Source organism: Anguilla anguilla, chromosome 6 (assembly GCF_013347855.1).
Source record: "Anguilla anguilla isolate fAngAng1 chromosome 6, fAngAng1.pri, whole genome shotgun sequence".
NCBI lineage: Eukaryota > Metazoa > Chordata > Actinopteri > Anguilliformes > Anguillidae > Anguilla > Anguilla anguilla.
Genome location: NC_049206.1, coordinates 59001042 through 59026515, shown reverse-complemented (window position 1 = coordinate 59026515; position 25474 = coordinate 59001042). Strand labels below are relative to the sequence as shown.

At 44.4% G+C, this 25474-nt stretch overlaps 1 protein-coding gene across 16 annotated transcripts in view; it reads right to left on the bottom strand.

Moving 5' to 3' along the window:
- otofa (otoferlin a) overlaps positions 1–25474 on the bottom strand; it is a 102127-nt gene that overhangs the window by 2141 nt on the left and 74512 nt on the right. The window contains exons 26-47 of one of the 16 annotated variants that reach the window (XM_035423912.1): positions 22345–22506; positions 21466–21537; positions 20712–20831; positions 20409–20570; positions 19871–20033; positions 18452–18594; positions 18060–18089; positions 17741–17869; positions 17286–17361; positions 16377–16525; positions 15781–15918; positions 14187–14324; positions 13945–14072; positions 11906–12076; positions 10919–11079; positions 10318–10460; positions 9994–10082; positions 8323–8421; positions 4428–4669; positions 3694–3872; positions 2091–2191; positions 1400–1605 (exon numbers count right to left, since the gene is read on the bottom strand). In XM_035423912.1, coding sequence (XP_035279803.1) covers positions 1425–1605; positions 2091–2191; positions 3694–3872; positions 4428–4669; positions 8323–8421; positions 9994–10082; positions 10318–10460; positions 10919–11079; positions 11906–12076; positions 13945–14072; positions 14187–14324; positions 15781–15918; positions 16377–16525; positions 17286–17361; positions 17741–17869; positions 18060–18089; positions 18452–18594; positions 19871–20033; positions 20409–20570; positions 20712–20831; positions 21466–21537; positions 22345–22506 — 2976 coding nt within the window. In that variant the 3' untranslated portion in view covers positions 1400–1424. Of the gene's footprint in view, positions 1–1399; positions 1606–2090; positions 2192–3693; positions 3873–4427; positions 4670–8322; positions 8422–8680; positions 8780–9993; positions 10083–10317; positions 10461–10918; positions 11080–11905; positions 12077–13944; positions 14073–14186; positions 14325–15780; positions 15919–16376; positions 16526–17285; positions 17362–17740; positions 17870–18059; positions 18090–18451; positions 18595–19870; positions 20034–20408; positions 20571–20711; positions 20832–21465; positions 21538–22344; positions 22507–25474 lie in introns of those variants that run through there. The other 15 variants (XM_035423909.1, XM_035423924.1, XM_035423911.1 and 12 more) reach the window with 15 other exon arrangements.

The following is a 25474-nucleotide window of genomic DNA, read 5'->3' as shown; positions in this document are numbered from 1 at the left end:
AGCGTTAGTGGTTAGTCAAGCAGCGGCTGACTGAAATTTGACGGCTGTTAACTGCCATAGATTTGAGGCCACCTCTCCCTCCCCCTTCAAAAACATTCCCCCCCCGCCAAAATAAGTGGTTAGTGAATTACATTACATGACATTAAGCAGATGCTCTTATCCAGAGTGGCTTGCAGTGCAAAAAAAACCTTAAGTGCATTCACTGGAAACTAGGAGCAGTTAGCACCAGACCTGGCTAACAGTATTCCCATATGAGCAGAGAGTATGAGTGCAGCATCACTAAAGCAACTACTGCAAGCTAACTCCGCTAACGAAAGAACCAAAGCGTAAATTCTGAATGTCTACAGATTACATCCGTAACAAACTAGAAAAGCACATGGCCATAAAAATGCCATAAGAAGATGTTATATGAAATAGGGGCGCCAGGGGGTGGGGGATTGGAGGGGAGACCGCTGTAAGGGTGAATGTGATGCTATTTGTACGGTTTTTTAATTTGCTTAGCACTGTAACTGCACTCATGTTTTTGACCAAGCAGGCCTTGAATCCTCAGTACCACCGTCTACCTCGCTAATGGAAGAACTACTGCATGCAGAATTTAATTTACGCTACTGGAAGTACTTAGAAAGAGCAAATATTCCCAGTCTCCCTCCACCACCTGCTATGGCACTAAACATCTTGCATGTCGACGTAAGAGCTTCCAGACTGATTCTCTCATATTGTTGGTAACCCTTCTCTTAAATGAACCAATAATTAAATCAGGATCGCGTTACAATTAGATGTTCCGAAGTCGGCTTCCTGAATGGTTCGTCCTTTCAGAGGTCTTTGGCCTTTGGCTAATTTTGATAGTATTTCAGTTTTTTATATATATGTTTTGCACCAGTGATAATAAAGACCTAGATTTTGTGAATGCGTAAATGTGTATTCTGATTTCATACTTAATTCAGTTCATTGCTCAGTCTGTAACTGTGAGTTTTATATCTGTGGTTCTATTTTCTTTGTACATGTTCCATTCTAATGTACCGTTCTACCCATAATACACTTTCTAACAAAGGACACAATGATGAAGTGTACTTTTGTTTATCATTCATTTTGGGGAATGGAGAAGCACTTCATTGTGGGAGGGGACAGATTCTGAAACAATGACAAACGGCTGTAAAATGAGATGTGGAATTGAATAAAAAAAAAAAAAAAACACACAAAAAAAGGACGTATGAAATAAACGTGAATCACTTTGTTCTTTTCCCAACCACTTCAACGACACCATTCAGACCGTGGACACAGGTGACCCAGTGGAATGATAAGTCCAGAGGTTCGAGTGACAGGTGGGAAAGAGACGGAGGGAGCGACAGGAGATGGAGGGAAGACAGAGGAGAGGAAGAAAAGGTGGAGAGAGGGATACCAGTTGGTTGGGCTTTTGTGTTGCTTTAGGCTCCCAGCAGCTTCTTGACCAGGTAGCCGGGAATGGAGTATAAGAACAGGCCCAGCAAGAGGAGGAGGAGGGCCGCGACTAGGATCTTCAGGATCAGCCAGCGGTAGTTGTGCCAAATGAAGTATCGGATGGACTTCAGGGGGTTCATGAACCAGATAAAGCTGGTGTCCGGGCGGCTTTCATCCAGAGGTTGAGGGGGAAGGGGGGGGAGGTCAAAGGTCACACAGGAAAGAAGGAAGGAAGGAAGGAAAAGGTGAGGGGAAATGAAGAAATGGCAAGGGGGAGAAACGAGGGGGGGAAAAACGAGTGGTGAGAGTTACAGCGTGAAAGGAAGAGTGAGGGCTTCAAAGTCATACTTTTACACACAGACACACTTTCACACACACACATGCACGCACACCTTTTTAACAGGGACTGGCTATGAGGACACCATAGAAACCCTGTCAATCAACTGCAGCGTTTTTGTCCCACAGTTCATCATAACCGTGTAATCAACCGCTTCAATGGCGCATCTCTGACAGACCAGCAGACCCTATGGTCCAGCCAAGGGCCAGTGTTTGGGGGTCCTTGGGGTACAGAATCTGCAGAATGACTAGGACCGGGTAAGACTTTACGGTATGGACTTCACGTGATGGGGGCAGGCTGCCGGAGGTAGACTTACTTTGGTTTCTCCAGGGGGTCTGGCTCGTTGCGACCCAGGCCCACAGGATTCTTCTCCGCCTCCTCTGCTGTCATGAGGTGAAGCTCCGCCTCCACTTTCCCCTGATAGGACGAGCGAGATCATGTGACCCCAAGCATCATGGATTACAGAATTCCGGACACTAATCACGTAAAGTGCACACGCAAACATGGCTACCGCTTGTTTTAAAACTCAAAGACCACTGAAAGGTTGATGTTAGTATGGTTGCTAAGAGAACATGATTTCCTATACATCTGAATAAAAAGTTCATTTTTAAAACTTTGGGAATTTTTTCAGCTTTTGGACATAAGCCTATATTCTTTTGTATTTTGCTATTTTGCCACTGGAACAGATTTTTAATCGTAAATATTTTTAAACACATTTGCATGCATTCATTTCACCATGGCTGCCATTAGAACATGATTTCCTATCCATCTGAATAAAAAAAGGTCATATTTAAATCTTTTGGAATTTTTTCAGCTTTTCGACATAAGCCTATAGTCTTTTGTATTTTGCTATTTTTCCACTGGAACAGATTTTTAATCATAAATATTTTTAAAAACATTTGCATGCATTAATTTCACCATGGTTACCACGAGAACAGGATTTCCTATCCATTTCAATAAAAAAGTTAATATTTAAAACTTTCGGAATTTTTTCAGCTTTTCGACATAAGCCTATATTCTTTTGTATTTTGATATTTTTCCACTGATACACATTTCCGATCATAAATATTTTTAAAAACATTTGCATGCATTCATTTCACCATGGCTGCCATTAGAACATGATTTCCTATTTATCTGAATAAAAAAAGTTCATATTTAAAACTTCTGTTTTTTTTCAGCTTTTCGACATAAGCCTATAGTCTTTTGTATTTTGCTATTTTTCCACTGGAACAGATTTTTAATCATAAATATTTTTAAAAACATTTGCATGCATTTATTTCACCATGGTTGCCATGAGAACATGATTTCCTATCCATCTGAATATAAAAAGTTAATGTTTAAAACTTTTGGAATTTTTTCAGCTTTTCGACATAAGCCTATAGTCTTTTGTATTTTGCTATTTTTCCACTGGAACAGATTTTTAATCATAAATATTTTTAAAAACATTTGCATGCATTTATTTCACCATGGTTGCCATGAGAACAGGATTTCCTCTCCGTCTGAATCCATCATCTGGACGGACCGTATTTCACGTGACTCCCATCCGGATGCAGTGTAGGTCATGTGACTCACCATCATGCGGATGCAGTGTAGGTCACGTGACTCACCATCATCCGGATGCAGTGTAGGTCACGTGACTCCCCATCATGCGGATGCAGCGTAGGTCACGTGACTCACCATCATGCGGGATGCAGTGTAGGTCACGTGACTCACCACCATGCGGATGCAGCGTAGGTCACGTGACTCACCACCATCCGGATGCAGTGTAGGTCACGTGACTCACCATCATCTGGATGTACCGTATTTCACGTGACTCCCATCCGGATGCAGTGTAGGTCACGTGACTCACCATCATGCGGATGCAGTGCAGGTCACGTGACTCACCATCATGCGGATGCAGCGCAGGTCACGTGACTCACCGTGAGCTCGAGCTCGTCGTTCTCGTCCCGCGCCACAAACGGCCACCAGCCCTTGACGCGCTTCTGCTTGAAGATGGAGACGGTGGGGAGCTCCAGCTCGCTCGCCACCATGGCGATGGAGCACTGCTTCGCCGTCTTCGCCCCCCGAGGGAACCGATTCAGGTCCAGCTCGATAGCGCCTGCGCGAAAAACGAAAAGTAAAGAAAAAAGAACCCCCGCAACCCCGTCAGAATCCTAAAAACACTACACTTTCAACACACATTAGACCTGGGTCAAACACTTTGTTTGAAAAACTTCACGAAATGCTCTCAACACCAGCCTAAATCCTGCAGATTACTGTCAAACAGTTTTAAGATGAAAAACCCATGACTAATTTCAGATATTTCATAATTTAATCCTTCCAAATGAAAGTCTTCCAAAGACCCAGTGATTCATTTTTTTCCCCTGTAGGGCACATGAGTCTCTGGTATTTATCTGAATAAATAATTAAAAGAATATATTATAATAAATAAAAGATATCTGTTTTATAATAAAACAAAAATACATATATATTAAATATTTAAGCTGCAACATGTTTTTGTCAACAAAGACACTTCATTAATATTTTTAGTATTATGTCAAAAATAAAATTCATACTTTTTTTTCTGCTGGGTCTCAAGAAAATACGACTACACATTTGGTTTGGTTGTCGTTGTCGTTGCCGGGGGGGGGGGGGGGGGGGGGAAATCACGTACCCAGGAAGTCGTCGGCCGAGAAGTGGTCGGCGTCCCACACTTGCAGGGTGAGGCGAGCGGGGATCTTGTACTCGGTCTCGTCCCAGGAGAACATGGACTCCTTCTTGGAGATGACGATCTTCTCCTCGGCCAGCAGGTAGTCGAAGGGGTAGACGAAACGCCAGTTGAAGTTCCCCTCCCCAGTGAGCGAATGGTAGTGGACGTCCGTGTCCTGCTTGTCCTCCTGCTGACCCTTCAGCCAACTGGGGTGAGGGAGGGGGGGGACACACCATCAAGACAAGATAGCCAATCAGAATCCTCCCCTTCAAGGAACGGGCTCTCATTGGCTTACAAAAGAGAGCCGTTAGAACACAGCTTTCTAATGTTTGTTGCGATTGGCTGAGGATGAAATGGCTTAAGCTGATTAGTTGAAACATGTCTCGTGTGTTCATGTAGCTTGAAATTGTTCTTGGTTCTTGTTCTTCATTAGAACAATATTATAATAAGAATATTGATAACTGATAGTTGCTGTGAGGCCCTAAATCACCAGTATATATCACCAGCATTTTAGGAGCCATTTAAGTAAATCTTCATGATGTTTTCATGTGTTTGGGCATTGAATTCAAACAAGTGATACTTGCCTGTTGGTTTAATACTTCCTCAGTAAACCAGTGATTTCAAAACCAATAACCTTGTGATTGTACTGAAAATGTTACTTTCTCTGATTCATAATTTAGAATTATGGACAGTGTTCAGATTTCATGCATCACTTGCTCACTGATTCAGTTCCTTTGATCATTTTAAAATGTGTTTGTGCATAATTAAATTCAGTTGATGAAGTCATATTTCAAAATCAAAATGCATATTTTATGTGACCGTCAATCACCAAATCAGGATTTAAAATTAAAATGTACTGTTCTATGAAGTAAAATCTGAATATCCCCAAATAAATTTCTAAATAGGGATAAAATACTGTCAGCCCGGGACATTTATAAAGAGATCAAGTTAGCTGGGTGGAGGTCAATAGGCAAAATGATAGGTTAACAGATTATTGTATTACGGGAAGGGAAGCGAAAAGACTACAACTCCCATACTGCACAAAGATTTGCCTCCTCACCTCATTCTAGTATGCTCTGTCACACAGTTTTAGTAAATGAAAAAGGGAGCTGTCCCAATAAATTAAGATGAAAAGTATATACTGGAATATATCTTAATACAATTTCAAAGCAAAGATCTCATTATTTACAGCTGATTGGGTGGCAGAGAGTCACATGTAAAATATCATGCGTATAAATTGAAAAAAAATTTCCACAAAGAAAAAAAAAATAAAAAATGCCAATATCAAATGCTGGACCAAACATAACAACACAATTTCCACAAAGAAAAAGAGAATGAGAAAAAAAAAATGTATATATATAAATGCAACATTAATTTATCAGCGCAAATGCAAGTTATTAACTAAATGGCATGATTCAGTAGCGGCAGCATTCCAAGCTGCTACAGGAAGAAAAATGCTCAATCAGTGCAAACCGGTCTGAAATGCTAAAGCTTCTTTCATTGACTTGGATGAGCAAGACTCTCCTTGATGGATGTGAATGGGAAATTGCATTTTCAGCACTCACAGAAAGGCTGCTAATCTTTTGGCAAGTCCAGATACCAGGTAAACGAAATATAATCCATTATTACAAATCTTATTATTCCTGATCCTTGGTCTCGGAGAGAGAAAAATGTATAAGCCATCATTCTATCCACATAGAATCGCCTTGGGCAATATCTTTTCAAACAAATGAATACGGATAGATACAATTGTTTGGGTTTTCTTTTTTTAGTTTTAGTTTTGCCTCATTTTTAAATTGTCAAACTAACATTTGCATTTGTATGAGTCGAACCAATGGCAGATATTGAGCCTATGAATCCAGGCTATTGTTATTGTCATTGACAAGAGCTGAAATGCAATTTTGGCGCAAAGTGAGGCAGATGAGGGTGGTAACGCGATGGCAGATGCCGGTATGGTGTGCTGATGGTTAGGTCAATGCCAGGCCAATCCATGAAAGTGCTCCAGAGATTTCATCACCAAGCAACAACGGCTTAACAACGTCGTTGTGAAACAACAATTTCACAGCTTTACATCTCGTTTTAACAGTATTACCAGAAAGGCTATCGATAATGAAATGTAAAGATGTTAGTGATGTGAAAATTACATTGTTAACATTTTTTATGTCAGGTATCTGTGAATTGGCTAATTGGGATGAAGTCGCAAGCCTTTGAAGGTGCAACATGAAAAATGAGAACGTTTGCTTCTTTTTTTTGGTTTGTGGAGGACACACAGTAAAATAAAATTTGGGAGGAAATATTTTCTTGAGAACCTCTCATTATAACAACAGTCTCAAGACTGTGAAATAAATAACTTGATTAATGTGATCTGGAGATGACACCACTTTCTGAGATTTCCGAGGTAGGCAACGGTTAAAACCATGACTTCATGTACTATGTTTTTCAACTTTATTGCATCCTTAATGTGGAATCTGGCCGACAAGGAGCCAAAATGTCCTCCATAATGTTTGGTACAGTAAATGTGTTTGTTTTGGTTGCTTCTGGAGCATAACTCATAACTCAACCATCAGGATTACAATTAAGTGAAATTTAAAGTGTCAGGCTGGGTCTATGATTAAATTTCATGTGTGTTATAACAATGATGTGCAAACCTTTCTTCCAACTTAGACTTTATGGGGTTTTTTTTAGCCAAGTTTGTCCAAATGTTGCATGCAGGCATTCATTAATGCTTTCATGCAGGATTTATGACATCCCAAATTCCAAATTGTTTTTTAACCCTTCCCCACCCCCCATTAGACAATGGAATGACTACATGACAATAAGGCCATACCAATTAAACCAAAATCCAATAAAACCAATTAACCAATTATACCAACATCCAAGTAAACAAATTAACCAGTTAAACTAAAGTTACCAACAGCCACAGTGCCACAACAGGCTTTATGCTGAAGTCTGTGCAAACAGAGAGAGTCTATTCCATCGAGCAGGTTCAAAAGCATTCCTAATCAAAGAAAATGCATTACATTAGGATGTCACATTTACTGTTCAGAACTGAATGTAACGGGTGTCCTCCCTGATTGGTTGAGCAGCGTTCCATCACCTAGGAAACATGCAACTGTGAACATCGACTCCACTCTAGAAAACATGTTCGGCAGCCCTGTAACACACAAAGTGTTTCTAGTTAGCGCTAAGCTACACAGTGCTTGTGAAACAACACGAAGCACAGAAAACTATGTACTCAAGAGTGAAGAAATGTCACCTACAGGAGGAAAAGCGAAGCATTACTCATGACTAATGCCCCTAGATTAATATTTCAACAGATCTAATTTATATACGTTGGTATAGAAATGGCTAAGTGGTACTGCTTGAGTTTAAGTGGTATGGCCTTGAATGCATTTCCTGTGCAAGGTGTTAGGAAGACCAAAGGAGGTTGGGGGAGGGGGGTGGGCAGAGTAAGGGGGGCGGGGGTAAATGGAGAAATGGGGTGTACAGGAATAATAAAATAAGGTTTGGATGTTGGTGTCATCACCACACAAACACTCTGTGGGTACCACCTTTTAAACAGAACCCAGTGAGGAGCTCCACCAATCACAAAGTATGTTGTTAACAACACTGACTGTGATTGGTGGATACTTAATCCCAAGGTCCCAGCAGGATAAGGTGGCATCACTTTTGTCTTATACCTACTTTATTATCCCTGGTTGTGGAGGCTGTTAGGTGAGTGGGGGTTAGGGGTGTGTGTGTGCGTGTGTGTGTGTGTGTGTGTGTGTGTGTGTGTGTGTGTGTGTGTGTGTGTGTGTGTGTGGGTGTGGTGGGGTGGGGGAAGGATGTAAACGGGCCGTGCAAATGGAGTCATCATTACCCCCTGACATAGATGTCAGACATCTTCTCTCCTGTCATGAAAGCATCATCTTCAAGAACTACTTCATCAGTGTTCCAAATTATAACACGGAGCTCATAACTAGACAAGGGCACACCGACAGCAAAAAAGGGAGGAAGAACAGGGACGAAGAACACACACACACACACACACAAAACCGCACACACACAAACAGAAAAAAAAAAAAAAAAAAAAAAAACAAAAAAAAAAGATTAACACAGAAAAACCACACGCACACGCGTGGGCGCGTGCGTGCGCGCGTGTGCCTCCTGCCCGAGGAGTAGCGCGGGCGAGAGCGTACGCACACACACACACACACACACGCGCGCCCGTTACCTACCCCCGCACAAAAATGTCACTGGACTTTTCCCCAGTGAAGTAATCATCGTCCTCCAGAATTACTTCGTCTGTATTCCAAATTATCACCCTGAGCTCATATCTGGCAGCGAGAAGGGGGAGGGGAGGGGGGAGGGGGGGGGGGGGACATATGGTCAACCACGGACAACTCTGACCAAAAGGACCAAGAAAAAAACCAAGAAAAGAAAAAAGGCGGGAAAATTAAAACTCGCTACTACAAATGGTCTTCAGTTGGCTCTTCAAGAACATCCCTTCGTAAGTGCGACATAGCACCTCCATATCATGGTAATGGCTACTGTTTACGAATGAATTCTATGACTCTTATGTAGGATCTTTCCTCTTCCTTGCAAAAGGGCCTCTTTTAAGAACCCGTGTTTTCTGTTTTCCAGACGCACATATGACGCTACTCACATTGGGGCCAACTGTCTTTCTCACACGCAGAATAAAACATTGTGCACTTAATTCTGCTGCTGGATTGAGAAATAATAAGTAATCCAATAATCCAATCATGCCTAAAATGAACACGCTTTGCTTTCCCAAAGAACATTACACTCTAGTTAATAAACAAAGGGATGTTTTTTCTCTTGGAAGACTCACCAGTGAGAACCATGGGAAATTTGATGAAGAGAAAACTAAAGCAGACTTGAAACATGATCAGACTTAGAAGAACACTTAAAATGTGAAAGAACACGAACTGCACACTTTCCCACTTAGACAAAAATTGAATTAGAGACTAAATTAAATTCTGTACTGCACAGATAAAATTACATTGTTAATGAATGTCAGGGACAATTTATCAACAGTTACCTTTATATCAGCTACAATAAAAATGTTATTAAAAAACCCTGAAGCATTTCATTTCTTTCAACACATAAATATTTCACTTCTGCCATTTAAGTCACATTTTGCAGGCATTTCTGTTGAATGTATGAAACTATCACTACCATCATGGCTCTTACAAACATGAAATATACCGCCATATATTGTAAATACGTGGCCTTGATAAATATAAATATATTGTAAATATCACAATGTATTTTTTTAAAAAATATTTCAATATCTGAAAGAAGCAATAATTATATATATTCAATATGTATATGTGAGGCTATCCTGTCATACCGAAGCTGAAAGCACTTTTGTAAGTTGCTCTGGATAAGAGCTTCTTTAGTAAGTATATTTTAGATGAGTGCATTGCAGTGTATTCTCTTTCTGTGAGGATGGACTGCCCCATTTGCCCCACTGAGGGGTATTTTTGGGTGTTTAGTACTGCAGGGGTGTGGGGGGTGCCGGACCGACCTCTTTGGTTTTCGGGGGGAGATGTCGGTGGCTGGGCCAGGGGCAGGCATGTCCATAGGAAACATGTCCACCCACATCTCAATCCTGCCCTGCAGAGCCCACCCGAGAGGGAGGGAGAGGGTGAGAGAGAGAGAGAAAGAGAGGGAGAGGGAGACAGAGAGAGATAATTAGAAAAGAAAAAGTCATTTTAAAAAGTAAAAAAAGAAGTAAAATGTAGCTCTTTCTGTGAACAATGTGACAACCAGCAGGACGTTTCTGTAATCTTTATTAGGACATTATAATTTATTTTCCCAGGGTGACCAGCAGAGGGCGCCAGCGCGCTACCTGCTCGATGCCGGGCTTGTCCGGGTTGAGGAGGGGCCGGGTCTCCACGTGCTCGGTGATGAGCCTGCAGCCCACGCGGGGGACCTCCTCCCAGTGCCTCAGCACCGTCAGGGCCAGGTGCTCGTCCGTCTGCTTCTTCAGGCCTGTGGGGACAGGCGGTGCGTTGCCGCGGCGACAGAGACCTCAGCCGCGTGTTGAGAATGTTTGCGCGTAGAACACTGTACAGCTACTGTATCATCCTTTTATCTGTAACTTGTGTGTGTGTGTGTGCGTGTGAATCTGTGTGCATGTGTGTATCTGTGTGTGTGCGTGTGTGTGTGAATCTGTATGTGTGTGTGTGTTTGTGTGAGTACAGTATAAATAACTAAAGTAAGAAAGATGCAATGGGTCTTTAACCCATTCAAACTGCCACACCATTAAAAACCATTTTAAAAAGACTGATTCCAATCTTCCCAATAGACATCACATGCGGAGATTAAATTAAAAAAAAAAACTACTGTGAGTCATTTTGGCTGCCGCAGGAGAGAGACAGAGAGAGAGGAAGAGAGAGGAAGAGGGGGAGGACGCGGAAGCGTAGGCCCGGCCCTCGTCCCAAACGCACCGTTCTCGTCCTCGATCTCGGTGGGCCCCAGGAAGACGCGGTTGGCCACCTTGACGCGGCCCCCGGGGCCGTAGTGGGGCCCGTCCAGCTTGCCCTCCTTGCACAGCCTGGCCAGGATCTGCGTCGGCTTCATGGGGTCCCGCCACTGGTTGTAACCATGGCTACGGGAGAAAGGCGCACAGCAACAGATACGACTCGTGTTCCATTAGCCTGTTTTAGCCAAGCAGACATACGTAAATTCCAAGCTATCTGCAACGGCACCATTAACTCTGTCTCTACACTTTTAAAATTTCTGTACATATCAGTCCTGCTAGATGCCTAAATGTATTATTTTCAAATGCACATATTTGGCCTTTTGTCCAAAGTGACTTACGAGGTCATTTGCAAACACGACCATAAGCTAACAACGAGGGTAACTCCAAAGGTAACAGAACACCGCGCACAGAGAATCACTAACAAGAAACTAAACAAACATTACAGAATATAGTGCAAAGCTGAACGGAACTCAGCCGCTGCACAAGCGAATGAGAAGAGACACTAAGTGCACAAGCACTTGACAAAAAAAGGCACCTAGCACTTATCAATATTGCATTAAAATGGAGGGAGCAGAAACTAAACAGACGGATAAAGAACAAAGGTAATAAAGAAGGGAGAGAGCAGGTTTTTCGGCCCATTTCCATGCTGTTTACACGACGTCAGCGCTATTGACGCGATTTCTTATCGAGACCGAAGCCGGCACTGAGCGTGTGCGGTCGCCAGCGGGCGATTGGCTCTCATTAGGAGGGCAGGCAGGCGATTGGCTCTCGTTAGGAGGGCAGGTGGGCGATTGGCTCTCATTAGGAGGGTAGGCGGGTGATTGGCTCTCGTTAGGAGGGCAGGCGGGCGATTGGCTCTCGTTAGGAGGGCCAGCAGGTGATTGGCTCTCATTAGGAGGGCAGGCAGGCGATTGGCTCTCGTTAGGAGGGCAGGCGGGCGATTGGCTCTCACACAGCGTAGTGGGAGGAGATCCCGCAGGTGGCCCGGTGCTTGCTGTAGTAGCGGTTCTCCAGGTCGATCTTGGTCTCGCCGATGAGGTCATCGGTGCCCACCAGATCCCAGTCGTACACGGACACGGTGAGCATGGACTCCATCGGGAAGGTGGCCTCGATGTCGAAGGACCTGAAACGCAGAGAGGAAGAGGAGGAGGAGGAGGAGGTGAAAGAGAGGATTAAAGAGAAAATGTATTAAATTATTTATTTCCTGAGCAGATGCCCTTATGCTGAGCGACTGACAGACAGATCTGTCACCCCCCCCCCCCCCCCCCATCACGGAAATCATTCTCAGATCCACAAATGGGTATCAAAGATTCTATAAAAGTCTCCGCTTCAAACTCTTTAACATCAAGGGTTTCATTGCTCGGTTTAAAATTTCGCATTTTCTAAGAGGTCTTGTATAAACAAAGAAACATTTATACCATTCTAAATGTGAGATTCACTCAGATAAAACCGCATTTTATATTAGCACTTTGGGAGTAATCAGGGCAAATGAACACCCCAGTTGTTTCCACATTAGAATCCTCTGTGTGGGCGGCGATCCTCAATAGAAACTCCATTACAGGGGCTGTAGAAAAGAGTATCACACTGCCTGGTAAATGATCCGTAGCGCAGAAAGCCTGAGCTTACAGAAAAACAGGATTCTGCTTTCTGAGCGCAGGCTGGCTCTATTCTCCAGGTTACCATCGTGGCCAGGGCCTTCGTATGGAAAAAATGTTAGTCTTTTTTTTTAAACTCAGTGACAAATATGACATGTTTGGCCTTCTTCAAAGGAAAAGAACAAAGGTGTTAATCGGGGAAGAACGCTGTAAGAATTTTTTTTCCTCCCGCAAATATATTATGGGCACTTCTCTTCAGAGTATCAGAATGTACAGCATAAGGATAAATGATAAAAGCGTTAATTGGGCCTGAGATCTGCACGAAAAAAAAAAAAAGACACTTCACACATTTTTTCCCCTCCTATCTTAACTGAGAAAAGATACTTCACACCTCCTCAAACACCCTGACGTGCGTTTCAGCGACCACTAGGAGCTGTAGAGGGCAGGGCAGTCCCTGGGAAGTTATCTCTGAAAGTTCATTATCTCTGAACGGCAGGGGACGAGAGCTTGGCGTTGCTGTGAATTTCCCTCTGGCTGTGAGCGTTACAGCGCCACCTAGCTTCACCCGAAATCACCGCACGTGACATCAATTTTCACGCTCCTCCAACAGTAGCGAGTTAATAGTCAATTCGTGCGTGTGCACGTTGTCACTTTGATACTGCAATTACTCGCCGTCTCTTTCCGTGAGTACATATTATTTTTTCCCCCCTTCATACCAACCCGGCAGTTTTAATTAGTTTTCGTCACACAGCAAGCATAACAAGAGAAACAGAACAGCAGTTCTCTCTAATGTAATTTTCCTCTGCATTCCCTACATTAAAAAAATTAATTATTATTTAGTAATTATTAGTGTAGTACAGCAGCACACTGCAGGATAATACAGTTAACGCAAAGTTATTTAATTTTTGTGGTGATGACAATGTGTCAGCATTCCCATGGTTACCACAACAGAAGTGTTAGTGGAGCCACTGAACCTGTCCGGAACTTTTCTCTGCGTAACAGCCAATATCCCCACACTGACTGCTGCACTGCAAAAGAAGACTGCCTTAACGAGTGTTTTAGGGTTGTAACTAGGCTTAAAGTCTTATTTCTTTCTCTCAAATAGAAAAGAGTGACTTATTTTAAGTTACTTTGCATGTGACAAGTGAACATTTCTTACCCCATTGGCAAATCTTGAAATGAGTCAGACTGTCTCACCTCATTTGCAATATAAGAGTAATAGAAATAAGATTTTAAGTCTAAATACCTGTATAAGACTAAAATGGTTGTTAAAAATTGACTTATTTTTTGCTTTTTGCAGTGAGCTGAAATAACAGTATCACAGATAATCAGCTAAAATCCAGGAGGTGTGGTAAACCGGACAGAAGACGGACCAGAGGCGTCTTGAGAAACTCACTTCCCAAAGACAGGATTGAGCTGCTTGGAGATGTAGTTTTCCTTGTCCTTGATCTCGGACTTGCCCAGTTTGATGCAGATGTAAGGATCAGCCTTCCCGTTGATGTCAGCTGGGTGCAGATCCGTCGCCTAGTCAAGAGATACAGACGTATGAGTGTGTGTGTGTGTGTGCGTGTGTGTGTGTGTGTGTGTGTGTTTGTGTGTGCGTGTGTGTGTGTCTCTGTGTGTGTGAGCGGTACGTACCCTGACGACATACACGCGGACCAGGACGTTGATAGGGTCGTTGTGCGGAATGCCCTGGAACATGCCCATGTTGGGGTCGAACCCCGCCTCCCGGGAGATCTCCTCCGAAAGGGGGAGCTTGTACATGCACAGCGACCCCTGCAGGACGGGAGGCCCCCAACACGGGGGTACAGTCAGCGCTGACTCCCAATTGATCAATTAAGTGCTGAGCAACAACAAAAACCAGCAGGCCCACCAAGACCAGGAATGAAGATCACTGCCATATCAAATACTGAGATGACGAAATAAATCAAAACAAGCAAGTCGAAGCGAATAAGACAGAAAGTAATTAAAAAATCTGTGTAAGAGCTGGGTGGAAAAAATTTACAAACACAATCATGTACAATACAGCAGACATGCTGGATATTTACTGAAATAAGGCAGCCACAGGAACTGTCTCAAGTTTTCCTAATGGCAATGCCCCATCTGGGAATCAAACCTGCAACCTCTTAGTTCCAATCCCAGCTTTCTTAATACGATAGTACAGTGCTTATTGCTTGGGGATCAAAACCTCCACCCTCACTGTTTGCACTGGGGGAGAGAGCTCTGTTGCGCTACAGATGGTGGTTCCCAGCTTAGGTGAACATAGCAAGCTAGCTCTGACTGCAGTGGAGTGACATCACCTTCTGCAGTGAATGATCATGGGGGCTCAGTCATATTACAAAACTTCACAGCCCACCAACCTCCCCGACCCCCCCCCCCCCCCCCCCCCCCCGTCTCCAACCCGTTACACAATGTCATCAACAAACAATATACCTCTGGATATTGGCAAATACAATGATGGATGGGCTCGGCTGAAGTATCTTATAATATCTGGTCAGAATGTACATGGGAATATGTTTTTTTTTTTTGTTTTTTTTAAACTTGGGACGTGTCCCAGAATATGTCCAAGAAACATTTTGGCCTGCAGAACTGCACAACTGTCTTGCTGTCATTTTGAAAAAAAAAAGAAAAGAAGAATCTTTCCACAACCAAACCAAAAGGTCTCTTGTGTACAACAAAATGTTCTATTTATTCGTTTTGTCTATCAGGGACAATTCGGTTAACATTGTTTCAGCTTAAAAAAGCAGCAACAGACACACTACATCTAGGGCTTCTAGACAGAGCTTATTAGGAACCCCTGTCCCCAAGGATAATAAACAGGCAGTTTGTGCGTTCTATAATCATGTGATACTATCAAAGCTGTGAGCTACCTGTGCACTTGTGCCAATGGTAATACCCTCACCGTCAATAATGAATCCTAGATAATCTGCTCCACATACACGCTGATTTATTACTGTACTTCAGTTCACGAAGGACTGGGAAAATATCCATGTTGTTAATTCAACAGCATTATTTAATATCTAATATCTAATTATCTAATAACGTGGTAGTGCGCACAGTCCTAAAACCTGACGTGGTAATACACATCGGGTGTCCAGCAAGATGGACACCCGGCCAGGAATTCGGGACCCCCGATTGTGAAACTTGGCCGCCGCACGCCCCACCCCGCCCTGCCCCGCCCTGGCCTGCCCCGCCCTCTCCGCCCGCCCCCACCCCGCCCCGCCCCGCGCACCTTGTACCGGCCGACGATCCGGTCGTCGTCCGCCACGCTCTGGTCGTCGTCGTCCCCGGCCTTCCCGCGGAACAGGCTGAAGGTGTGCAGCCAGTCCTCGAAGTTCCCATACTCCTGCTCCAGCTCTTTGTTGTACACCTGCGCACCAACGAGGGGGGAGGAAACAGGGGGAGAAACAATTAGAAAAAAAAGACTGCAAGAAGAAAGACAGAGTGAGAGACAGAGGGAGAGAAAAATAGGGTGGGAGGAGAGAAAGAGAGAGAGAGAGAGAAAGAGGGTGGGGTTAGAGAGAGAGAGAAAGACAAATGGGGAGAGAGAAAGAATGAATCTGAATTTGAAAGAGGGGGGGGAGAGAGAGAGAGGACGAAGGAGAGAGAGAGAGAAAGGGAGAGAGGAGGAGAGAGAGACAGGGAAAGAGAAGAAGAGAGAGAGGAGAGAGATGGAGACAGAGAGGGAGAGAGAGAGAGAGAGAGAGAGAGAGAGAAGGAATTAATTTGAATTTGAAAGAGGGTGGGGAAAGAAAGGGAGAGTGAGAGAGGGTGAGAAAGACAAAGAGAGAGAGAGACGGTTAAAGGTGTGTGAAAGCACAGACGCACCAGCAGCTCGTCCACTCGGGGCTTGTTCTGCTTCTTCTCCGCGGCGTCGGCAGCCTGACCCTTCTTCCTGTCCTTCCAGCCCCGGGCCTTGTCCCGGGCCTTCTCCTTCCCCTTAGAGCCTTTCATTGGAGAGTCATCAGCTTTCATCTCTGAGTCGGGGGGCGGGAGGAGGGGGGGGTCGTGTGGGGGAGGTAGGGAGGGGTAGGGGTGAGGGGAGGGGGTCGGAAGGTGGGGGACACAAAACCCACTCCAGACATGAATTCCACATGAAAGTTGCCGGTTGAAGATCTCAACCCCCCGGGCCATCAGCGGAACCAGCAGAGGCCTTCAGAGAACATGTCAGTCATGCGGTCGCCCCGGACGACCGGTCTCCCAGACGACCGACGGATTCCAACGAAGGAGCAGGACAAGCATGGATACATCATGCGAAAGATAAGCTCACACAGGCTTAATACGATTTTAATATTTACAAAAAATGTTTATCATTATGATGAGGTTAGAGGATTACTGTTTTATAAAGCTTTTTATATGCTTTTCTCCTTTCTCCATGGCAAACACAGCAGAAACTCATTAACCAGGTCGAAATTAATTTAAATAGTATGGTTTCGATAGTCTATAAAAATGTAGAAAGAAATTGTTTTGTTTTGGGTGGAACGGCTGACTTTCATGCCAATACGGAACAGATAGGACCGCGGTATGGAAGTTTGTGAGTGAATTCATGTCTTCATGTCTTCATGTACTCATAAGTGAGAGGGACTGAAAGAGGAGGTGGTGGATGTGCACGTGCTCAGTAGCAGCTTCGTACAGTGAGGTGGGGCACACTCACAGATACACATTAGCCAAAGACAAAGACATCGCTTGATGGGGTGGGGTTGCTGGGGGGGGGGGGGGGGGGGGTAGTGGGGTTACCTGTGCTCTCTGCCGCGATCTCTAGATCCTCCTTCTCCTCGGCTTCCACCTGAGCTGCTTCCTGTGCCCGGAGCATCTTGGGAAAAAAAACAGATGCGCATGTTCAGGACCATTAACGCCTCTTTGATAAGGAATGAACGCAGCCAAGAAGCAACGTTATTTAGATATACACGTCTGAAGTATAAATACTGCTGGTTTGATTTAGGTTACAGGTAATAATAAACAAAACAATAAAACAATTTGTTATAGCACTTTTTCATAGGGTAAAGCAAAAAAAAAAAAAGCAGGAAGTGTTCCACAGAGATCATAAAACAAAGATAAAATAAGAAAAAGGCAAGATACAAAATGGTATTCAGGGCTAGGAGACCAGAGCGATACACTAGGAATAAAAAACTGCAATGTGGACCCCCTGGAGGATACGGAACACGTCTGTGAGGACGATCGACATCCCTCACCTCCATCAGGGTCTCGATGGAGGCGAAGTATTTGGACCACCAGTCCAGCGTGCTCTCGTCCTGCTCCTCCTCCTCCACCTCCTCGCCCTTCTTTTTCTTCTTCTTCTTCTTTTCTTTCTCTTCTTCATTCTGCGACGAGGAGGAGATTTCGGATTTCAGTTCGGTAATTTAAAAACGCGCGTGTGGCATTTTCGTAACCTTCTCACGGGGCCTAAGCTGCTGATTTTTGTTTTTGATCTTTTATCAACGATGTGAATAAACAGAATGTGGCGTATATTTAAAAATAACTTGCACTTGCTGGTTTGATGCTGGGACTTACCACATCGATTTTAACAACAGCATCAGAAGTCTAGGAAGGAGGGATCACACAGAACAAAAATAAAAATAAAACACCAAATGAAATAAAACAAAAACAACAAGAACAACACATTTACACAACAAAGGAAACTAGGTAAGACAACACAATTCTAGGAAGTAAACCACCTGTTTTATTCTCACGTCGCTCAAAATGAGCTCACAAGACTCAGGAAATGACAGTGACATCATCCAGTGACATCACCCACTGACAACATCCAGTGATGACGTCATCAGATGCTGCCAGCTAGCTCTCAAGCAGCAGCACACATTTTGTAAATATCCCACACACACACACATCATAAATCATAACAAGTTGCAGGTTTTGACAGAAATTGGCACAATCCACAGGCTTACAGCGTCCATCTTGACCACGGTCTCCATCTTCTTGATGGGGGCGTCCGGCTCCATGTTGACCACTATGTCCCCTGTGGGGGCAGAGAGGGTGCGAGAGTGGGACGTCCCATTGGCGAGCACCATGCAGCTGTTCAGCAGTCTGGCTGGAGGTCGGGAGCACGGATACGGGACGGACAGACGGACGGACAGGACGGGACGGGACAGACGTTGGGAGAGGACAGTCCAGCATGGGGAAAGGAGGGGAAGGGGGTAGGAGAAGACAGAGAGAGGACAGACAGAGTGAAAGACTGAAGGAGGCAGTAGGAAATTCAGAAACTTCAGGTAAACTTTCAGAGGAAGACGAAGTCAGCGCTAGAGTCGAGACTAAATGCAGACTAACAGCGATCTTCATTCCTGGTCCTGGAGGGCCGCAGGGTCTGCTGGTTTTTCGTTGTTAATCCGCACTTAATTGATCAATTAAAGCAGTCGATTACACAGTTAACTCACCTCACCTGGTTTTCTTGGGTCTGAACTGGTTGCTGATATTAAGGCAAGAACAAAAACCAACAGACCCTGCGGACCACCAGGACCAGGAATAATGAGCACTGACATACGGCATCATTTTTCAAACCCATACTCTTTAAACTTTAGCCGCACTGAGGTCACCAGTTTGATTGGCTTGATTGACGCAGGCTTCCTTGCTTGTGCTGCTGTGTAGTCTGTAGGACTAGTGTAGTTATGAAATGTAAAACTTGGGAGCTTGATGCCCCAAAACTACATTTCCTCCAGATGATCCTCCAGCCTAATTCTTCTAACCCCAAAAATTGAGGACACCCTCCCAAAAACACAGCTCGGCCAATTGTACCCCCCAGAAAAACAGAACCTGTGCAGTAAGCAGGCTTTTACACTCTTTTTGAGCTTTTAAACGACCCGATTAAACTTCTCAGCTTCACTGCTTTATCTCTCTATCTCCGGTCGATTCGGTTTGGTGATTAAAACAGGCCAGAGGGATTTGGTGAGAGGCCAGGAGCTTAATCCAGCGAGATAAGGACCCTCTGGAACACGGTTTATGGATCCCCGGTATCAGCCTGACATCTCTTCACTTCAGACAGATATTCATTGAAAACCAGCGAGCATATTAAGGGAGTTTCACAAGTTATAGATGCCCGAGGACAGATTCTCAGGGGATCGATTTACCTGTCTGAGGACGGATATTCAGGTGACAGATTTACCTGCTTGAGGACAGATTTTCAGGTGACAGATTTACCTGCTTGAGGACAGATATTCAGGTGACAGATTTACCTGTCAGAGGACAGATTTTCAGGTGATAGATTTACCCGTGTGAGCATAGATTTTCAGGTGATAGATCTAACTGAGTGAGGACAGATTCTCAGGTGAGAGAGGTATCTGCCTGAGGGGGGACGTTAAGGTGAGATTTACCTGTAGAGGCCCAGTTGTTGGTGCTCTTGTCAGGTGGGGTGTAGATGAACTTTCGGAGGGTGGTGACGGCGTGGGACCCCACCAGCGTGTAGCGCCCAAACGCCCGGCAGTCCACCACACGAATGTTGAGGGGAGGATGCAGAAGCTCATTCTCCGGTAGGTCCTGTAGGGGGCGCCACATCGACAATTAACACAATGTAACATACCCAGGAAGTCTCTAATTCTGGGATGGTCATACAAAGAGATGGCCGAATTTCACCTGCAATTTCGCCCCCTGTGGTAGCACAAGGTATAATGCTGGGGAGGGACAAATTCATTGGATCACCAAGAAGGTGAGAAGCCTGTTAGACTGAGGGATGCTGGGAAAGTTGACTGCCGACACAACCGGTGAAGTCACAAAGTATGGTTACGGTGAACGTGTTATAAAAGTGCCGTTAAAAAAACTGTTGCCTGGCAACGCAGCCAGCTTTGAGAGAGCTGGTTCTTTAGCATTGTGTCCAGTAAATTGAAGCCCGTCCGTTACACTGAGCACACTCACCACCTCGAACCACTTGACCAAAGTGCTGAAATTGGGGTTCTTCTTGTAGTTCTGAATGAGCGCGGACTGCACCCCCTTGCCGGCGCACTCGATGTCCACCCGCGGCCGGTCCACCTGGGCCAGGTTAACCCGCTTCAGGTCCCGCAGGCCCCAGAACAGCACCTGGAGCACAGGTGAGACCCGTCAGACGGCCCAGGACAGGGAGGAGAGGCACCAGGTTTGAGGGGTGCACACAGTTCATCGAAGGACGGGGGTCCAGGAAGTACTCAACATTACGAGATATGTCTGAGAGAGGGGTCCTACCTCGATCCGGTACCGGCTCAGGACGGGTCGAATTCCGAGCGGGACGGGTAGGATGGGCCCTCGGTCCGAATCAGTCGGGCCGTCGATGGGGGGCAGGTCCGCCTTTCCGGCCAGGCCCACCTGGAAGCAGCGTTTCTCAGTCACCTTGTCCCCAAACTCCCACATTCCCCAAACTTACGGAGTTACATTTATGTCTTTGGGTTAGGGTTAGGATTACGTTTTTGTGAGTTGAAGGTTTCAGAAACTTCACCACGCAACCAAAATTTCAACACAAAAGAGTTTTTGCTATTAATAAATTGTCTTTTGTTTGCATAATAAAAGTACACAAAAGTAACTCCAGTGCAAACTGGATGCAGACATGCTCGGTTGGGCTGGGAATTGGTGACGAGTCAGTGAGCGACAGCTTTCAAATAGCAGTGAGGGTTGAGGAGGGAGTGGATTCAGGAATCCATAAATGGGTGGAGCTACAGCAATGTATGCTGTCAATCTTGCTGGCAAGACTTTTTGTAAACCAACCAAAAGACTGCAGTAGCACCAAAAACTTGTGAGGATGGCTCCACCCATTTCGGGGGTCATGAAGCCTCACTCTTACTTACTGTTAACGGCGGTCCGAATATATCCGCCAAAAGGAAAGTCAGACGTGCGGATTAGAGAACGGGAGGGAGACGGCGACAAAATGAACGCGTGTGAGAGAGGGAGAGAGAAAGAAAGAGGGGGAAATAAAAGAAGAGGGGAAGTGTGGAAAAGGGCACACCTTTATCTGCGGCACGGCAAAGTCATTGACTGCCAGCAAGGCCCTGCGAATCTCCTCCTCGCTGTAAGGAATCTGACCAGCGGGGGTGAGGGAAGAGGGGATGGGACAGGAGAGGGGGAGAGAGCCAGGAGAAAAGAGCGAGAGAGGACAGAGACAGAGATACAGAGAGAGAGACAGAAAGAGGGAGAGGGAGACAGAGAGAGAGACAAAGAGACACAGAGAAAGAGTGAGAGAAAAAGAGAGATGGAAAGAGGGTGAGGGAGACAGAGAGAGGGGGACAGAAGAAAAGAGTGAGAGAGGACAGAGATAGAGAGAGATAGGAATCATGGAAGACACTCAAGAGAGCTCGAAGTAGAGCGGACATTTAGAAGACCCCCCTCTTGCCACCCGTCCCAACCGCACACCGACCCAGATGGGAGTGTGAAGATGTGGTTACTGAATCAGAGAACACACGGTAAAGTCTGTACAGGATGGCTCAGCTGTTTTTAAAGTACCCTCTTCAGCTCTGTGCAGTTTGTTTCTTTAACTCTCTCAGAAGAGAAATCAGAATGATAAAACGGCTCATTTAAAATGCAGGGGGGAAAAAACAACAAAAGAAATATTCAGTTTCAATTTACATAAATCAGGAAGTGGCCCAGTACCTGAGAGACTGCCTTCACTGTGTGGCTTTTGTGTGTGTGTGTGTGTGTGTGTGTGTGAAAAAGTGTGTGCATGTGTGTGTGTGTGTGTGTGTGTGTGTGTGTGTGTATGTGTGTAAATATATATAACAGAATATGCGAGTGTAAAAAGAATGCATCCACGCGTGCGTAAGTGTGTGCGTATGCGTGCAACACGTGTTTGTGAGCAGCGCTAAACGTCCCATGATGGTCTCTGGCTCACCTGCAGCAGTTCGAAGGCGGCCAGCAGGTCGCCGGCCGTGCAGTTCCCGCGGTAGATCTGGTAGTACTCCAGCTGCGGCGGGAAGCGGGGGGGGCCGTAGTGCTCGTCCGCCATCTTGGTGACGGGCTTGGCGAAGGTTCTGCCGATATACTCCGCCTTGCCCTACGAAAAAAAATTGCATGAAGTCTTGGTTAGACCGAGGGAAATGAGAAGAAAGTCAAGGAGAGTCACAGATTTCAGACCAAAATGTAAAAAAAAAAAAACCCAAAAAAAAAAACCACACACACAGAAAGAAGAAGACGGAAGGAAAGCCTTTGGTGTGGATCACTGTGTTGATCTGCCGATAGACTGTTGAGGTTGTGTATTGTGCCTTCTTGGCACACAGAACTATGTTCTTTTGCAGTTATAAATGTGGGGGTGGCATTCATTAAATTAAAAGAACATTGGAATTTTAAAAAGAGTGCCCATTAGCACCTGAAGTCGGTGAAATTTCAGTTAGAGGTGTGTGTGTTATCCATTCTGAGATATTTGTGCCGCCCACTCATTTTGTAATATGCATTAAATTGTTTTAAAATACAGATTAAAACAGTAAAACACTGACTGACACTAACACAGCCTAATTAATACCAAAGGAATGTACATGGTCTACATTAATACATGATTTTTGTTGAATGATGGAGAAATGAGCATATTTCATTAATTCCATAAAGCAATAAAACAGCAGAACATGGAAGGAACAAAGGAAAGACATGGTATGCTTTAATAATAAAGCATCTTAAGATTTATACGGTTTTAAAACATCACGGACATCCAAGTCCGTCACAGACAAGCGATGCAGACAGACACGGATAACCACTGTACCACAGGAGCTACAGCATGTCAAGGCCAGGCGTGGATGTTTTTCATTCAGATCATTGATAAACATTTGTGAAACCATTTTTCAGAGCCTTTATATTTCATAGAAATATGTTTTACATTGATTGCATGCAATACAATTATTATGCTAGTCTGCTTCTTGGTTTCCAAAAATAAAACCCTGCAGTGCTTGGTAGTGATTTAAAAGCAATAAATGGCTTGCTACATGCCACAGTTTTGTATTATAGCATTAATAGAATCGCCTTTACGACATTAGCGAACTCTTTCACAATTTAAAAGCAGCTTCATTTGCGGTCATTATTGCACTACCCATAGAATAAATAATACCATTTACAGCACTTGTACTGAAACTTGTTTAGTGCCAGGTTTTGCACATCTTTCTAAACAACTGTGCTTAATTTTAAAACTAAACTCAACTTAAGTTTGTAATTCAGTCAAATCTACTGAAATTTAATTGAAATGAAGCTGACAAGAGAAGCTCAGAGATGGTTCACACAAATGTTTTTTTTAAATGTTTTATTTCTGTTGCAGCAGGTCTGTTGCTCTATCAGCAAGTGGTTCATGGGGTGTCAAGCATCTTGGCAACCTACCAATCAAATCACCAAAACATGGCGCAACTGAGAGAATGCAAGAGGGATGTCCTGAGATTGGAAAGGGAGCTCGCCTCCCCACAGAGTCACTGGGTTTAACCCTTCAAGGCGTGAGATCACAAAAATAGGTGATTAAAACATTTTAAATTAACATTCTAATGCTGATGTCACAATCACTACTGGCAATGGAACGTTCTTAACTGAACACTCTAATGCTGATGTCACAATCACTACTGGTAAAAGAATGTTCTAAACTGAAAACACTAATGCTGATGTCACAATCACTACTGGTAACTGAAAATAAATTCTATAGAACCGAGTTAGAATTTTGAAAAAAATGTTCCAAAAAGGTCGTAAGTAAGCCGCCACACGCAGCAATCGTCCCCTTAATTGGTTGCCAGCGTCAGAGTGTGTTATCACGAACCGCAGTGTGCGCGTGCGGGTCTCTGACAGACGCATCGCCGCATTAGTGCGATTACACCGCGCTTCCCCGACGAGAGGAAACCGGGAAGCGGCACCTCCCCCGCTCGCTCACGGATCCGGGGGCCTGAGAGGAAAACCTGTCAATCACCGGAGGAGGAGAGCGCGGTGTTGCTCAGGCGATGGCGTGAGATCGCATCGCCCGCGGCGACAGGCGGCCTTGAAGTCGTGAAGCCTGGGCTAGGCGGGTGACGCGGCTTTCTGGCGAATTTCAGACGACAGAGAACTCGAACCTCAGCTCCACTGGTCACACTGACAGTGAAACGTGAGGCAAAAATAAATAAATAATATATATTGTTTTATATTCTTCTTTTTTTGTGCCACTAATGAGGACCTGAAACTCAGAGCTGGTGGCACAAACTCACTCCAATCAGGTGATTGGCAGGTGCGTGACAAGCCAATCAGAGCTCATTAAACATGAATGCCATTGTTGCAGGCAAACGTTTGTAAAAAAAAAAAAAAAAAAAAAAAAAAAAAGAGAGCATTCCATCGTTACCAGGGACCATTAACAACTGGGGAACTCCACCCAATTTATCTGATTGATTTACTTACAAACATTCACTTTTGTTATGTAGCAGCAGAACTTACAACAAAAGTTGCATATACTCTGCCTGCACAGTTACTTCTTACATACAATCTGTGAGTTTGTGTTCTGAGAACCATACTAAAGGGATACCTTTCAGAAAAAAAAGGCAGCCATAGTTTGTTAACGTGAGTGAATTGTTTCCGGAACATTCCGCCTCTTGCATTCCTCAGAGCCACATTACACACTCAACACACACAGTGTCCAGGAGAACTACAGGAGTCGGCTACTGCTAGCTTTCACAATCCACACTCTACTTAGCCCATTAAAGTCCAGATTTATGGAGAGTTCAAACAGGAACAAATGCACAGGTCAGAGAAATGCGACACACATCAAGTTAATTGTTCAGGTTTTTTCATTACACAGTTTGAACAGTTTTTGCAGTGTCAGTGGTTCTTGTGGGTGAAATGAACACCCCAAGAAGAGACTGATAGCATCACCGTTGTCTTTTAACCGGTTGTTTCATAACCCTTGCAAGTTCTGAGGACTTGGAGTCGAAGATTTATAGCCTCCTGGGTCTTTAATTTGATTACATCAAACGGTAATGGTTTCTGATTTGTCACTAGATTATATAATAAAAAGAAGTCGTGCAGCCAAATTG